This window comes from Portunus trituberculatus, chromosome 21 (assembly GCF_017591435.1).
Source record: "Portunus trituberculatus isolate SZX2019 chromosome 21, ASM1759143v1, whole genome shotgun sequence".
In the NCBI taxonomy this organism is placed as follows: domain Eukaryota; kingdom Metazoa; phylum Arthropoda; class Malacostraca; order Decapoda; family Portunidae; genus Portunus; species Portunus trituberculatus.
Window position 1 is genome coordinate 2,686,383 of NC_059275.1, and position 15,847 is coordinate 2,702,229.

At 38.2% G+C, this 15,847-nt stretch overlaps 1 protein-coding gene across 2 annotated transcripts; it reads left to right on the plus strand.

Moving 5' to 3' along the window:
- The first annotated feature begins 9,836 nt into the window (after positions 1 to 9,836).
- LOC123507092 lies at positions 9,837 to 15,272 on the plus strand. Of its 2 annotated transcripts, none has more exons than XM_045259652.1 (2): positions 9,837 to 10,704; positions 14,169 to 15,272. In XM_045259652.1, the coding sequence occupies exon 1, from the start codon at positions 9,961 to 9,963 to the stop codon at positions 10,693 to 10,695; it is 735 nt and encodes a 244-aa protein (XP_045115587.1). In that variant the 5' UTR covers positions 9,837 to 9,960; the 3' UTR covers positions 10,696 to 10,704; positions 14,169 to 15,272. The 2 variants fall into 2 exon arrangements, with proteins under 2 accessions (XP_045115587.1, XP_045115586.1); XM_045259651.1 differs by lacking the exon at positions 9,837 to 10,704 and adding an exon at positions 12,174 to 12,946.
- The last annotated feature ends 575 nt before the right edge of the window (positions 15,273 to 15,847 follow it).

The following is a 15,847-nucleotide window of genomic DNA, read 5'->3' on the forward strand; positions in this document are numbered from 1 at the left end:
GTTACCAAATTATATAATACCTAAGGTTTATTCTCATGATTATGTTTTGCTTAACTTTATAATATATGGAAACTGTACTAGGAAGAAATGGATAGCGACTAACTGGCTAGCATGTACATAGATCGTAGAGGCTAGCGGAGTGTGGCTAGAACGTCGCGGGAGAAGGGAGAGAGAAAGAGCTAAAAGTGCTCGCTAGGTGACAGAGCTTGCTTGAGTATCCCTGAGGTGCGTTGAAGGTCAAATTTGGCCTTTCTGTATATACATACCTATCTTCAACAAGCCAATACCATGAAAAGAGCCACAACGTGTTTATCACACCCTGGAGGAGCTTTCTTAAACATAAACAAAAGCACTGAGAGAGAGAGAGAGAGAGAGAGAGAGAGAGAGAGAGTCACACTCACACTTAGGTGAGTATACGTTACATATGACTGTAAAGGTGGGTTCATTCATACGTGTCAATATGCGAGTGAAATTGCAAGTTCTTAGAAGTATCGACTGAGTCCTTCTAGTGGGAACATGTTCACACAGTGATTGGGAAGTTGGCTGGTTGGCGGGTAGTGAATGTAAACAAACAGCTAGTCAACAAGAAGTCTTCCTCTGATGAAGATGACGATTGCGATCAAATTAAGTCATCACAAGTATTCAATCCTCACCAACAACGCCCTGCACAGAGGGAAGCAGTCATCGGAGAGTGGCATCTTTCTCATCGAACGCCTATTTGCGTAAGTTTTTTTCTTTTTTGCTGTAGAATTCATTTCTAGTGTCCCAGATGCTCTCTTTTTCCTTTACCAACTCAAAAATATTTTCTACATCGACACCTCATTTTCAAACCTTTCTCCGTGACGTCACAGCGTAAACAAAGTCGGAAACTGAACAAGACCAGCATGCTGGTCTTGTTTTACGACTGTCTTTTCCAGTCGGAAACTCTACCGAGTTGTCAATCGCAAATTGACATGTGTGAAGCCGCCTTAAAAGCTGCCTCTCCTACCCAACACGAGGACGCGCCATACATATGCGCACCACTCTCCAACAAAATCGTACTTTTGATGCCCAATTACTTTTGTGACATGGCACTTCCCTCTGGTCTGTAGAGTGCAACACACACACGCACACACACACACACACACACACACACACACACACACACACACACACACACACACACACACAGTCAGTTGTATGTGTGTAAGTGTAATTGACCACCACGGTCGTCTGTTGGTCACCCAGCCAGCCTTCCCCATTACGGAGCGAGTTCAGAGCTCATAAACCGATCTTCGGGTAGGACTGACAAGTCTTCAGTCCTCACCTCTAACAACACCCTGCATTGAGGGAAACTGTTCTTGTAGAGTGGCAGCTATTTCGTCCAACGACGATTTGCGCAACCTTTTTTATTTATTCATTTATATATTTATTTATTTATTTATTCTTTGTTTACAGTATAACTCATTTCTGGGGACTTGGGTCCCAGATACTTATTATTCCCTCATCAACTCGAACATCTCTACACCTGGAGACCACATTTTCAAAGCTTACCCCGTGACGTCACAAATTAAATAAAGTTGTAATCGACTGAGCAAGACCCAAGACCGACAAGGTGGTCTAGTTTTGCGACTGTTATTTTTTCCAGTCGCTAGGCACCTATATCCAGTCGAAAACTCTACCGACTTGCAATTTCAGTCACAAATTGGCACGTGTGAACCCGCCTGAACAATACACTCCTCCCTCTCCTTCCCATTTCATTGTATAATTACATATGTAAATTCACATATTTCTATAGTTTGGATCGTAGCAGTGTTATCCTACTGTTACTGAGAGAGAATATTGGTGGTGGTGGTGGTGGTGGTGATGGTGGTGGTGGTGGTGGTGTGACCTAACATAAATAAATATGTTGATAAAATAGATGGATAGATTGATTGATTGACTGAATTATGGAAAAGTTAAAAATAAGGTTACTAGTGATGGAGAGAGAGAGAGAGAGAGAGAGAGAGAGAGAGAGAGAGAGAGAGAGAGAATGAATGATGGATTTATAATGCTATGGAATAAAAAAAGTTCAAATTTATTGATTTGTATTAAGATTATGTTAAGTCTTATAATTATGATAGTACAGTTCATTTGAAGCATAACCTTATTGGTGCTTGAATGAAGCCTACCTAGTGATTGTAATATTATTATGAATGAAGCCCAACTCCAATCTGAATGTTGCTTACTTATTACTAATTATTGTAAACTGAGTGATTCCTGGTTATTATTTTTTTGGTTTAACTGTATTTATAATAAGCCTGTATTTGCCTCAATTGGAATGAAGAACAAATAATGTACTATATTCTGGTTTCATTGTATTTAAGTGAAAGTTCACCATTGCAATCTGAAAGAATCATATAGTTATTATGGTTTGAATGATATCTAATTGCAGTTTGAATGTAGTCTCATTATTTCAGTTTCAATGAAACCTGACGTCATTGTTAGAATGAAGTGTAATCACTATTACTGGAGAAACACGTCAGTCTCACTGATACCACAAAGTGCACCTCTGGAAGGTTGCCATTTTTCTAGGACACTTTCCTTCTAAGCACTTTTCCTCGCAAATTGCTCCTTTAGTGTTATTAATGCTGTTAAAGAAGTTTTTCGTAGAACACAAAAATCCCTGCATTAAGTTAGGTTGTGTGCGAGCTTAGGTTAAGCTTGGTTAAGGATTTAGTTAATTAGAATGCATCAATGGTTTTACATGAGTACAACACAAAAATCTCTACATTTAGATAAAAAAAAAATCCATAAAAAGATATTTTTCGAAATCCAGTTGTTTTTTTTTTCTCCCCCGAAATGTAGGAATTTTTTCCGACGGTAAAGGCGAGTTCACACGTCAATATGCGATTGAAATTGCAAGTCGCTAGAATTATCAACAAACCCCTTCTAGTCGGAACACGTTCACACATAGTGACTGGGAAGTATCGGCTGGTTGGCGGGAAGTGAATGTAAACAAACAACTATTCAACAAGATGTTTTCCTCTGGTGACGATGCCGAAGCGCCAGTTTAATCTTAAAAAGACTATGCACAATTGCAATGAAATTAAATCATCACAAGTATTCAATCCTCACCTCCATCAACACATGCACAGAGGGAAACAGTTCTTGGAAAGTGCCAGCTATCTCATCGAACGTCGAATTACGTAAGTTTTTTTTTTTTTTTTTTGTAGAATTATTTTAGTGGTCTTAGATGTGCTCTTTTCCTTCACTAACTCCAACACCTTCTCTTATACACCGAGACACATCCTTTCCAAACCTTCCTTCGTGACGTCACAACGTAAACAAAGTCGAAAATCTACTGAACAAGACCAACATGTCTTTCTTGTTTCCGTTTTGCGACTGGTTTCTCCAGTCGATCAGAATTAACTGAGGGTCAGTTTATACAGTGATGCTTTTGGTTACATGTATGTTTAAAATGGTTGGCTTCTTTAGTAGTACACTATTTGATCAATGTACTGTAATATGATGAATTACATAAGTCTTTGGGTTGTGTTGCACTCACCAAACAAGGAAGGGAGGCTGTGTTGCTATGCTACAAAAGGGAAGGAAGCCAAGTGACGCTGCCACACTACACAAACTAGCCAGCCACAGGGTACACACTACACACTGTCACTTACTGACTCAGACTGCATGAGGCTCGTCTGCGCGAGCTGTGTTCAGCGACTCCGGTCGGCCAGTCTGGGCCCACGTATTCTGTACGTCAGGTATTTTCAACTGGAGTTCGCGAACCCTCAGGGGTTCACAAGAAGATTAGGGGGTACTAATATCATTTTCAGTATACCATTGCATGTTGAGTTAGTGTTAGTCGCTAAATCAGTCTTTCTGTTCAATGTCAGATTACTCGTATTGGGATTCCCTTGCTCTACTCCCTTGCCTTATCCGAGGGATCTCTATGTTCATTGGGATTTAAACTCGTCAGATAAACCGAATGTGAGATCAATTTAGTTTGAGATTCAGTTTATCGAGGCTTTATTGTACCTATAGCTACATGATTGTGGAACAAGAAATGCCTCAGCATGGTTTGTGATTAAATAATGTAGCAAAGAGCAGTGAAAGGGTTTATTGAGGGAAAGAAGACTAACAAAGTTTAAGTTAAGAAAGTTGTCTCGTGTAAGTTTTGAGTACAGTTTCAAGGGAAGTGACTTATACTGTAAAGGAATAATTGAAGAAATTAAAACCTTTAAGCTCTTTTTGTTTTTTTATGTTCATTGAGATATTATTGCATTACTGATATGAAACAGAGTCACTATCACTAGCAGTCAGTGTGTTTTAAAGAGCGAAGTTAAGGATGACACTGATTTTTACAATATTCTCCGTGTGTCCGTGCTGCAATCTGCATCGTCTGCGGCCAAGGGATGCACAGGGTCAAGTCTATTACAAAATTCTGAAGCAAGATTTGTGTCACCGGAGTTTCCACCCCTTGGCCGTGATGGCTACAAAGTGACTGTCGTTTTTTGCGTTATATGTAGATGATTTCCTCAATGATACAAATTGCTGGGAAAGTCTTTCGTCCTGAACGATGCAGAATGACTGATGCTCGCTTTGAGTTGATGTTTATCAAGTGTAACAAACACACAATAAACTAAACCATCATATGAGAAATAATCAAGTGCATAACAAATTCTATATTTTGCAGGGAAATACTTTCATTATTACTGAAAATTCTTTTTTTATTTTTCTTTTTTTCATTGTTACTAAAATTCATATATTTTACAGGGAAATACTTGTAATGTATTATGTACTATAAAGCAAAAACAGATAAATCTTCTTACACCACACAAATTTATGTGATTTAAACAATTTTATATATTACTGTGCTCAGATATGTAAAAGTGTTCCTAATAGATCAAATGTAGTAGTTATTTAGGCACTGCACCGTACTTAATAATTGTTCTTTTTATATAAATAATCACAGCGAAATGTGATTATAAGCATAATCTAATCATAATCATGCACAAAAAAAAAAATAATTATAATAAAATCAGCAGAACTCAAGTAATCTTAATGAAATCATAATCAGAAAAAAAAACAAGTAATCATGATTTAATCAAAATCAAAAAGTATTCTAGACCATAATCAAAATCAAATCCTAATAATTTTTCATAATCATGCCCACGTCTGCTACTCGTAAGATGGAGTTGAAAAAAAAAAGCCATAACTCGAAAAAAAAAATCAATTTGCGATGGAAATGATGTATAGACCATCGATCAATTCACTATTTTTCTCACCAGAATAAACGTAGGCTAGATAATAGATTCCATGGTTGGGTGAATCTGCAAACTGACCAATTATCTTGTTCTTGGAATCCAAATGAGAGCGTCAGTTCAAAGAACTACAAAAGATGACAAAAATCAAGAGTGGTATTGCCTCAGTAGTCAGACAGCGCTAAGTCAATGGGGAGCTTTGACAGGCTGTATAGCTATTTGAATAGAGGAGACTGTTATTCACTTGTAGCAGCAGTATAGTGTGCAGGAATGCATCCGGATCAGATCTGGGCTTATCTCCATAAAAAAGATGTGAGCTCAGAAGTTTCCTGAGTTGAGTGAGAAGTAGCCAGAATCCAGAAATCAACTTTCCTTACTCTACTGTGGACAGTGCGCGGTCAGCGGTTTCTATAGAAAGGAGAGATGGCTTGCTTGTATTGCATGGTATGATGTCTTTGTATGCTAAATATGACTGATTCGTTAAATGTGGTTCTCAGTAAGCCTACATTTTTTTTTTTTTTTTTTTTTTTTTATCAATAGTCAGACTGTTCCTCTAGTAAGCCTCAGCCAAGATGTGTGTCATTGTTAGGCAATATACACGTAGATACCTATTCGTATACAATGCATGCAGAATACAGTGGTTAGATTTATGGATAGAGATGGTAAGTAATTTAGGTGTGTATATTTCATACATGGATTGTCAGAAGGTTTGAACAAGGATGACATCAGCAAAACTTTTAAATCAGGATGCGACAAGAAGTACTAAGTTCGAAATAAAAAAAAAAAAAAAAATGAGCCTCACAAAACAGGTGGAAGGATTAATTTCTGAAATAGAATGATGAGCGTGAATTGAATGGCTTCAATAATTACACTGGCACAAGGACACCCTATCAATTACTAGTTTAGGTGAATACCCTCATTGAAAGATATTTTCTGTGTCATTAATCTCCTTCACAGGATGTCACAGGTACAGGTTTGTGATTAAATAATGTAGCAAAGAGCAGTGAAAGGGTTCATTGAGGGAAGGAAGACTAACAAAGCCTTCCGCTCTGACCAGCAGTGTAGATTGCTAGTGGTGAGTCATTAGGAAGGTTTAAAAGATGATTAAAAAATATGGATGAAAATGATAGCTAGGTGTATGGCTCATATAGTAAGGGCTACTATGTGAAAAAATTCTGAAAAGCGGCCGTCAGGAACAAGCGGCGAGCCAATAGAACTCAGTACTCTGGCCACGAAACAAAAAGTCGACCCAAGCTCCTCCATTGCTACGCTACCTCCACCCATAACCCTTTCTGATTAAACCTAACATCCAGAACCCGACATTGGCCACCACGATTGATCCAAACATTACTTCTTTATTTCCTTATACAATACTGTTTACATTTATTGCTGAAGTCAATGGAAACTCTTAAAGACATACAAAAAGAAGAGAGAAAGAAAGGAAGAAGGAGAAAGGAAGGAAAAAAGAAAAGGATGAAGGATGTAAAGAAATTACGGAAAGAAAGAAAAAAAGAAAGATGGTAAGGAAAAAGAGGAAAAAAAAAAAGAAATGAATGCATTGAATGAAAAAGAAGAAAAAGAAGAAAAAAGTAAATACTCACCAAACTCAAAGTGGTTAAGAATATGTTAACTTATAAAGAAAAGAAATGTGTTTTTTCATTACAAATCTGGAATTATTCTTAACACACTGACATTTAGTCTCGAATTTTGAGCTGGATGTACTGAGATTCATTAGAATATTCAATACTTCTTACATGATTCTGGCGATAGTTTAAACACGGATTTCACACACACACACACACACACACACACACACACACACACACACACACACGAGAGCCTAGCTAGTTATCTCTGGATCCTTTGAAAATAACTTTTATAAGAAAACAAAACGTTTCATAAAAGATCATTACAGTGGCTGGTGTGTTCAAGAAATGTTTTAAAATTGTTATCATTTGTCTTTAATCTACGTAAAAGAAACATCCCTGCCTTCATGCTGAGGAAAAGAAACGTCCCTGCCTTCATGCTGAGGAAAAGAAACGTCCCTTCCTTCATGCTGAGGAAAAGAAACGTCCCTTCCTTCATGCTGAGGAAAAGAAACGTCCCTTCCTTCATGCTGAGGAAAAGAAACGTCCCTGCCTTCATGCTGAGGAAAAGAAACGTCCCTGCCTTCATGCTGAGGAAAAGAAACGTCCTGCCTTCATGCTGAGGAAAAGAAACGTCCTTCCTTCATGCTGAGGAAAAGAAACGTCCCTGCCTTCATGCTGAGGAAAAGAAACGTCCCTTCCTTCATGCTGAGGAAAAGAAACGTCCCTGCCTTCATGCTGAGGAAAAGAAACGTCCCTGCCTTCATGCTGAGGAAAAGAAACGTCCCTTCCTTCATGCTGAGGAAAAGAAACGTCCCTGCCTTCATGCTGAGGAAAAGAAACGTCCCTTCCTTCATGCTGAGGAAAAGAAACGTCCCTTCCTTCATGCTGAGGAAAAGAAATCAGTTAAATGCAACTGAATGGCTTGTTTCGCTGACTGGATGGACAAGTTTTAGTACATGTGTTTTCTTTTTCGCTACATTATTTTGTTGTGTTGTTGTTATTATTGTTATTACTACTATAATTATTATTATTATTATCATTATTATTATTATTATTTTCATTATTATTGTTATTATTATTATTATTATTATTATTATTATTATTATTATTATTATTATTATTATTATTATTATTATTATTATTATTATTATTATTATTATTATTATTATTATTATTATTATTATTATTATTATTATTATTATTATTATTATTATTATTATTATTATTATTATTATTATTATTATTATTATTATTATCATCATTATCATTATTATTATTATTATTATTATTATTATTATTATTATTATTATTATTATTATTATTATTATTACTATTGTTATTGTTGTTGTTGTTATTAGTTTTTTTTTTCAATTTATCTAAATGAAACGCTGTGGTGAAATTTTGTTTCAACTTCACAATTTTTTTCTTGATTGTAGCAAAAAAAGAAAAGAAATAAAAAAGAATATGTATGAATAGAATGAATGAATGAGTTAGTCAATCACACTACATATTTTCTAAGTGAACTGATCATCTTACAATTACAACTTTCGGATCCGGATTTTGTTCTCGGTATTCTTCTCTTGACTCATCATCCTGAGACATTTTTTAGCAATCTCTATTTTTCTTTTCTTTTCTTTTCTAATCCCTATATGTTGTTACGTTGTTATGTTGTTTCTCTTTCTCTTCCCTCTTTCTTCTGTTCATGTGCCTTCTCGGACATTATTTCTCCTTTATCTGTGTGTCAAAGGTTGCTTGCATTTAGTGGCCATTGATAAAAGGAACAGCAGACGTAAAAGGTTATATGGCCTGTCTTATTGTTTTTGTATGCTGGGAAAAAGTTTGCATCATTCATACACCACCAGTCTTCTTTGCTGCTATTACTTTTGTGATTTCTCATACTGAAAGAGGAAAAAGAAAAAGAAAATGTGTTTACTCAACTGCCAGGCACGAAAAAGCGCTAAATTATACAGGGAACAAAAAAATATATGCGAGTATACATAGAATAAAAAAAATTCAAAAATCCAATGAAATGTATATTTCCCGACAACTAAATTTAACATAAATATTTCTATGAATAAAAGGTATACGTGAACGGTTTATCTTGTGTAATACATGTTCACTTTTAGCATTTCTTTTCATGTTGAGAAGTGTTTAACTTGGCGGTGGTGTAATAGTGCAGGATACCACAGCCTGCAGATAAACTATCGGTGTAGCTACGAGTACATCCTGTCATTCCGTTAAGAGAGTGAAGATTCAGATAACGGTGAGTTTCTACTTCTCTCCTTCAATATACTGGTCTATACATTTGCAAAAATTCTGCCTTGTACTCGAAGTTATGTATGTACGAATAGATACGAAATAAATTTACGAGTTATTTATTAGCATCCAATCATCTATCAGTCTGTCAACTCATTTGGAAACACGTTGCTCTTTCATGACTGTCGGGTTTTTCTTAATGTTCACGACGGCAGCGATGAAGAATCCTTAATAAACTATCCCTACAATCCTAGAAACACCCAAGGGAACTCCTACAACACTCGGTAGAGCAAGCTAAAGACATGGAGGCAGGATATAGGACACTCAGCTGTTTGTAGTAACACTTTTGAATGTTACAATAATCTGAGGTTACTAGAACATTTTATTTCATTCACTCTTCATAAAGTCTGTTAAAAAAAAAAAACAGAATATTAAACAGTAATTTGATACTTTTGTTGTTTATCAGCACTGTGGATGACCCTTGCTTGCCTATAGCGCCACGTTCATGGTTATTTAGAACCCACTCACCTCTCTCTCTCTCTCTCTCTCTCTCTCTCTCTCTCTCTCTCTCTCTCTCTCTCTCTCTCTCTCTCTCTCTCTCTCTCTCTCTCTCTCTCTCTCTCTCTCTCTCTCTCTCTCTCTTTCTCTAATTCATCTTACTTTATTTATTCATTTATTTTTAGTGTGTGTGTGTGTGTGTGTGTGTGTGTGTGTGTGTGTGTGTGTGTGTGTGTGTGTGTGTGTGTGTGAGAGAGAGAGAGAGAGAGAGAGAGAGAGAGAGAGAGAGAGAGAGAGAGAGAGAGAGAGAGAGAGAGAGAGAGAGAGAGAGATCGCACCTCATCAGCAGTTTCCTCTGAGCTCTTGTCATTTACGAAGCGCCTTTCACGATGCCGGGAACACCGTTGTATTTCCTGTTGGTGGTGGTTCTAGTTTCCACACACGGCGACACCCTTGGAGACACCACCCATTGTAACGCCACCGTTGACCACGACTTAAATCAAGGAGATGTCACTACTGTCCTCACTGCAACAAAGAACTCAACAACGATAGTAAGAGCTGGTTACGTAAAGCCTAAGGAAGGTTTTGAGGGTGTCAGCGTGGAAGTTCAAGGAGGCAAAAACAGCGAGGAGGCGTGGTTCCCTGCAGATGAGACGTGTCTCCCAGCTAGCGGCTCCTGGTGGAAGTTCAGAGTGAAAGTCTTATTAGATACAGAACAGGATAAACTGACCTTTAGACTGTACTGTGGAAAATGCAAATGGTCGTGTGATATTAGTGATATTCACATAACGAGCATGGAAGGCATTTTGGTGAAGGCTCACGGTCCATCCAGCTGGAACACAATACCAAAAAACTGTATGGCAATCCAACGATATGATTCAAAATTTTCCAAGGTTGCCTGCAAAAAACTATCTACCCGATCCCTAACTAACAGGCCCCAAGCCTCAACTAACAGGCCCCAAGCCTCAACTAACAGGCCCCAAGCCTCAACTAACAGACCCCAAGCATCATCCGGACTGCTGGAAGTGGCGGGGTCAGCGGTGGCAGGAACGTTGGCGGTGGGGCTGGTGGCACTAATTGTGGCTCTGGTGGCCGTGTATCTCTGGCACCGAAGTCGTCCATAAAGGATTCACGTAAGTACACAAGAGGATCGCTTCTGTCTGTCTGTCTGTCTGTCTGTCTGTCTGTCTGTCTGTCTCTCTCTCTCTCTCTCTCTCTCTCTCTCTCTCTCTCTCTCTCTCTCTCTCTCTCTCGCGCACACACACACACACACACACACACACACACACACACACACACACACACTCGTGAAACTCGTACTACCACGACCACTACTACTACTACTACTACTACTACTACTACTACTACTACTACTACTACTACTACTACTGCTGCTGCTGCTGCTGCTGCTGCTGCTGCTGCTGATGCTGATGCTGCTGCTGTTGCTGCTGATGCTGCTGATGCTGCTGCTGCTGCTGCTGCTGATGCTATGCATCACCTCCTTGTATTCGGAGGATCTAAACAGTTGTCTAAAGTCATTATGGTACATGGCTATGTATCATCTCTGTATTGATTTGAAGGATACTCTATGCTTGCTATACATGAGTATTCTATCCACCAGTCCTGCCTATCCTTCCTTCACTGACTCACGACAACTATGCGAGTCATTGGATTACAGACTCTAGCACCTCTCTTCACAACGTTTATAAAGGATTGTAAAGTAGGAAGAAGGTAATTCTGGTTATACTTTTCCTTAAAGCAAACTACTTGTAACAGAAAAATCAATGAAACAATGTGAAGTTTAAGTTTATATACACTGATAAGATGAACAACACCGCATTAATCAAACATGAGGTCATTTAACACCATCATTACTTGAAACACATTCCAAACACTCTTTTCAGTACGTCAGCACCCTTTAACTGCCCACTTGGCACAGGAGGGGGGGGAAGAGGAAATGGGACGGGGGTACTGAAAGGGCGGGTAGAGAAGAAATGTGATGTACAGTACGTTGGTGCGCTGGAAGTGGTAAGATAACACAGTTATTAACACTGCCATTTAACATTCTCTCCAGACGCACAGTTGCCAACTTGCGATACGATTTTTTTTCTTTTGGTTGTTTTTCTTTGCTGTCTTCTCCGTATATATGTGTACTGTATCTCTCTAGACCAGCGCCATCAAGATTCAACATTCTTATAGGCCATTCAGATGACTAGTGGGGTTCTCAGTTGTGTTTTTCCTGTTAATAATGATCTTTATTAGGACCGGAAAAAAATAATAGATAAAATGAGTTGCTTTGTGGCCTTTTTCAAACACTTTCTTGGTTTACGCATGTATAATTTCCGTAATTCAGTGAAGTGAGGTGGCACGCTACTGACTAATTTGTCTTGTTTCTATTCTATAATTAATTTATCTAATATTTAGGGAGATAGTAAAGTACTTCAAAAGATTTTCTGCTTTATACGTCTTCCTTAGCGTGTTCCATCATCATGACAGTGTGTATTCTGTGACACTAAAAGTTCCCTTGTCCTTTGTTGCTTTTCCTAGAATGTGTGTGTGTGTGTGTGTGTGTGTGTGTGTGTGAGAGAGAGAGAGAGAGAGAGAGAGAGAGAGAGAGAGAGAGAGAGAGTCAAATCTCGTCCTTCATTAGCAGTTTCCTCTGAGCTCTTGTCATTTACGCAGCTCCTTTCACGATGCCGGGAACACCGTTGCATCTCCTGTTGGTGGCGGTTCTAGTTTCCAAACACGGCGGCACCCTTGGAGACACCACCCACTGTAACGCCACCGTTGACCACGACTTAGGTCAAGGAGATGTCACTACTGTCCTCACTGCAACAAAGAACTCAACAGAACATACAAAAGTTGGTTACGTAAAGCCTAAGGAAGGTTTTGAGGGTGTCAGCGTGGAGGTTCAAGGAGGCAAAAACAGCGAGGAGGCGTGGTTCCCTGCAGATGAGATGTGTCTCCCAGCTAACGGCTCCTGGTGGAAGTTGAAAGTGCAAGTCTTACCAAATACAGAACAGGATAAACTGACCTTTAGACTGTACTGTGGAAAATGCAAATGGTCGTGTGTTATTAGTGATATTCGCATAACGAGCATGGAAGGCATCTTGCTGAAGGCTCACGGTCCATCCAGCTGGACCACCACACCAAAACACTGTACGGTACTGAAACCGGATTATTCCCAAAACATATCTAACAAGACCTGCGAAAAACCCCCTACCCGACCCCAAGCATCAATTAACAAACCTCAATCCTCATCGGAGATACATTGGGTAGCGGTGGTGGTGGGGCTTGTAGTAGCGACAGTGGTGGTGGTGGTGGTGATAGTCGTGTGTCTGAAAGTGAAATATCGATGCCGTTCAAACGAATCACGTAAGTACACAAAAGGACCGATTCTCTCTCTCTCTCTCTCTCTCTCTCTCTCTCTCTCTCTCTCTCTCTCTCTCTCTCTGTGTGTGTGTGTGTGTGTGTGTGTGTGTGTGTGTGCGCGCGAACATTAACAAAAATTGTGACTGATAATGTATTATTATTTTTTTTATTATTAATATTATTTTTCATTATTATTATTATCATTATTATTATTATTATTATCATTATTATCATTATTATTATTATTATTATTATTATTATTATTACTATTACATATTATTATTATCAATATTATTATTATTATTATTATTATTATTAGTAGTAGTAGTAGTAGTAGTAGTAGTAGTAGTAGATGTTGTTGTTGTTGTTGTTGTTGCTGTTGTTGTAGTAGTAATAGTAATAGCAGTAGTAGTAGAAGTATTAATACTAGTTGGGTTTTTTTCATTAACATTTTAATTATTGTTGTAGCGTCAGTAGCAACAGCAACACCGACATTACCAATAAAAGTAGTAGTGGCAGCAATAGCAGTTGTATTTTTCTATTTATTTATTCATTTATTTATTTTATTATATATTTTTTTTTGTTGTTGTGGCCAATAGTGCTTGTAGATATACTTGAGGAGTTTGGGAAGTGCTGTTAACTTCAACCAATTAGTGGCGCAGGCAACTTTGAATATAGTGGTACCCATATTATGACCCATATCACCACCCAAGGGCATCTTTGAAGTAATCACCTAGAACCTGGGTACCATGGTGACATGTAGGTAACTTTAAACCACTAGACGAATGATATAGTATCAGGGCGGTACGTGGTGGGATTCCAACTTCTGCCTGATCTTACTCTCACCACCTTATCCACTACGCCACCGTTTCTCTACAGTAGCAGCAGCAGCAGCAGCAGCAGCAGCAGCAGTAGTAGTAGTAGTAGTAGTAGTAGTAGTAGTAGTAGTAGTAGTAGTAGTAGTAGTTGTTGTTGTTGTTGTTGTTGCTGTTGTTCTTGTTGCTGCTGCTCCTACTGCTGCTGCTGTTCCTTTTACTGTTACTGTTGTTGTTGTTGCTACTGCTACTGTTTTGTTGTTGTTTTTTGTAGCAGCAGCAGCAGCAGCCGTAGTGGTAGTAGTACTAGCAGCCGCAATAATACTAAAGTAATAGCAGTTGTAGCAACAACAACAACAACAACAACAACAACAACAAAAATAACAACAACGTCATTTATCTCTCTACAGAACCCCAACACCCGCTCACAGAGTCAGCGAGCCATGCGGTACAAGACACCCGCAACAGCCTGTACGAACCTCTGAGCGTCTTCCAGGAAGCTGCCGCTCCTCCCCAACACGAGAACGCGCCACGCGTCATTCACAATGGCCTGTAGGAGTCTTTCGATGAGCACCACTTACTAGAAGAATCGCACTTTTGATGCTCAGTACTTCTAACAGTACCCTCCTCCCTCTCCTCCACATTTCATTGCATATTTACATAGGTAAATTCACACATTTCTACAGTTTGGATCCTAGCAGTGTTATCCTACTGTTACTGAGAGAGAATATAAATGTTGATGTAGTAAATTAATTCAAGTGTTAGTATACTTGTTAATTGTTACTTGTCTACATGTGTACCTGGTCAGCAATATGACTTTTTAACATATATACATTGGTGGTGGTGATGGTGGTGGTGGTGGTGGTGGTGTGACCTAACATGGACAAATATATTGAAAAAATAGATGGATAGATTGATTGATTGACTGAATTATGGAAAAGTAGAAATAAGGTTACTAGTGATGGAAGAGAGAGAGAGAGAGAGAGAGAGAGAGAGAGAGAGAGAGAGAGAGAGAGAGAGAGAGAGAGGAATGAATGATGGATTTATAATGCTATGGAATCAAGAAAGTTCAAATTTATTGATTTGTATTAAGATTATGTTAAGTCTTATAATTATGATAGTACAGTTCATTTGAAGCATAACCTTATTGGTGCTTGAATGAAGCCTACCTAGTGATTGTAATATTATTATGAATGAAGCCCAACTCCAATCTGAATGTTGCTTACTTATTACTAATTATTGTAAACTGAGTGATTCCTGGTTATTGTGGCTTGTTCTTGTACAACTCTATTTATCTCAATTTGATTGAAGACTATACTGTACTTTGTTCTGGTCTAGTGAAGCCTCACCATTGCAATCTGAAAAGGTTATATAGGTATTATGGCTTGAATAAAGCCTGATTATAGTTTGAATGAAGCCTGATTGTAGTAATTTATATAAAGCTTGTAGTTTGTCTGAAGGCTTATGTTGTATTAATGTCTGAAGCTGAAGATCTGAATAAAGCTTTGATATAAGTCTTGTTAATAAGTTAAGTAACTTTTAATTGTAATCTGTGTCGAGGTCGACAATGTACATAGTTTTTTTTTCCACCTTAGTAAATTTCCCTCTTGCATTAACAAAAAAAATAAAACAACGTATAAGTACAAAATGGGAGAAGAGATTATAATGAAAAGAAGAGAAGAGAAAGACCTGGGAGTGATTATACAAAACTCCCTGACTCCAAAAAAGACACATAAATAGGTTACTTGCTTCAACATGCAAGGCATTATCAAATATCAAGGTAGCGTTCAATTACATGGATAAGAGAATGATGAGACCTAGATTATAATATGCAGCAGTGGTGTGGCCACCATACAAACAGGACATCAGAACTATAAAGAATCGAAAGGACAGCTACAAAGATGGTGCTAAAAATAAAGAATCCTCCCTATGAGGAAAAGACTGAAGGAGATGGAACTACCAACTTTGAAGGATAGACGGGAAAGAGATCTAATAACGATGTATAACAGTATGTTAGTAAACCGTATGGAAAAGATAGATAGACAAAACCTGGTATCACTGACGGAGGAATGAGATAGGCGAACAAGAG

Coding starts and splice junctions, on each gene's coding strand:
- LOC123507092 (XM_045259651.1), top strand. CDS start 12,265: ATGCCGGGAACACCGTTGCATCTCCTGTTGGTGGCGGTTCTAGTTTCC. Junction 12,947..14,168: donor ATGCCGTTCAAACGAATCAC/GTAAGTACACAA, acceptor ATCTCTCTACAG/AACCCCAACACCCGCTCACA.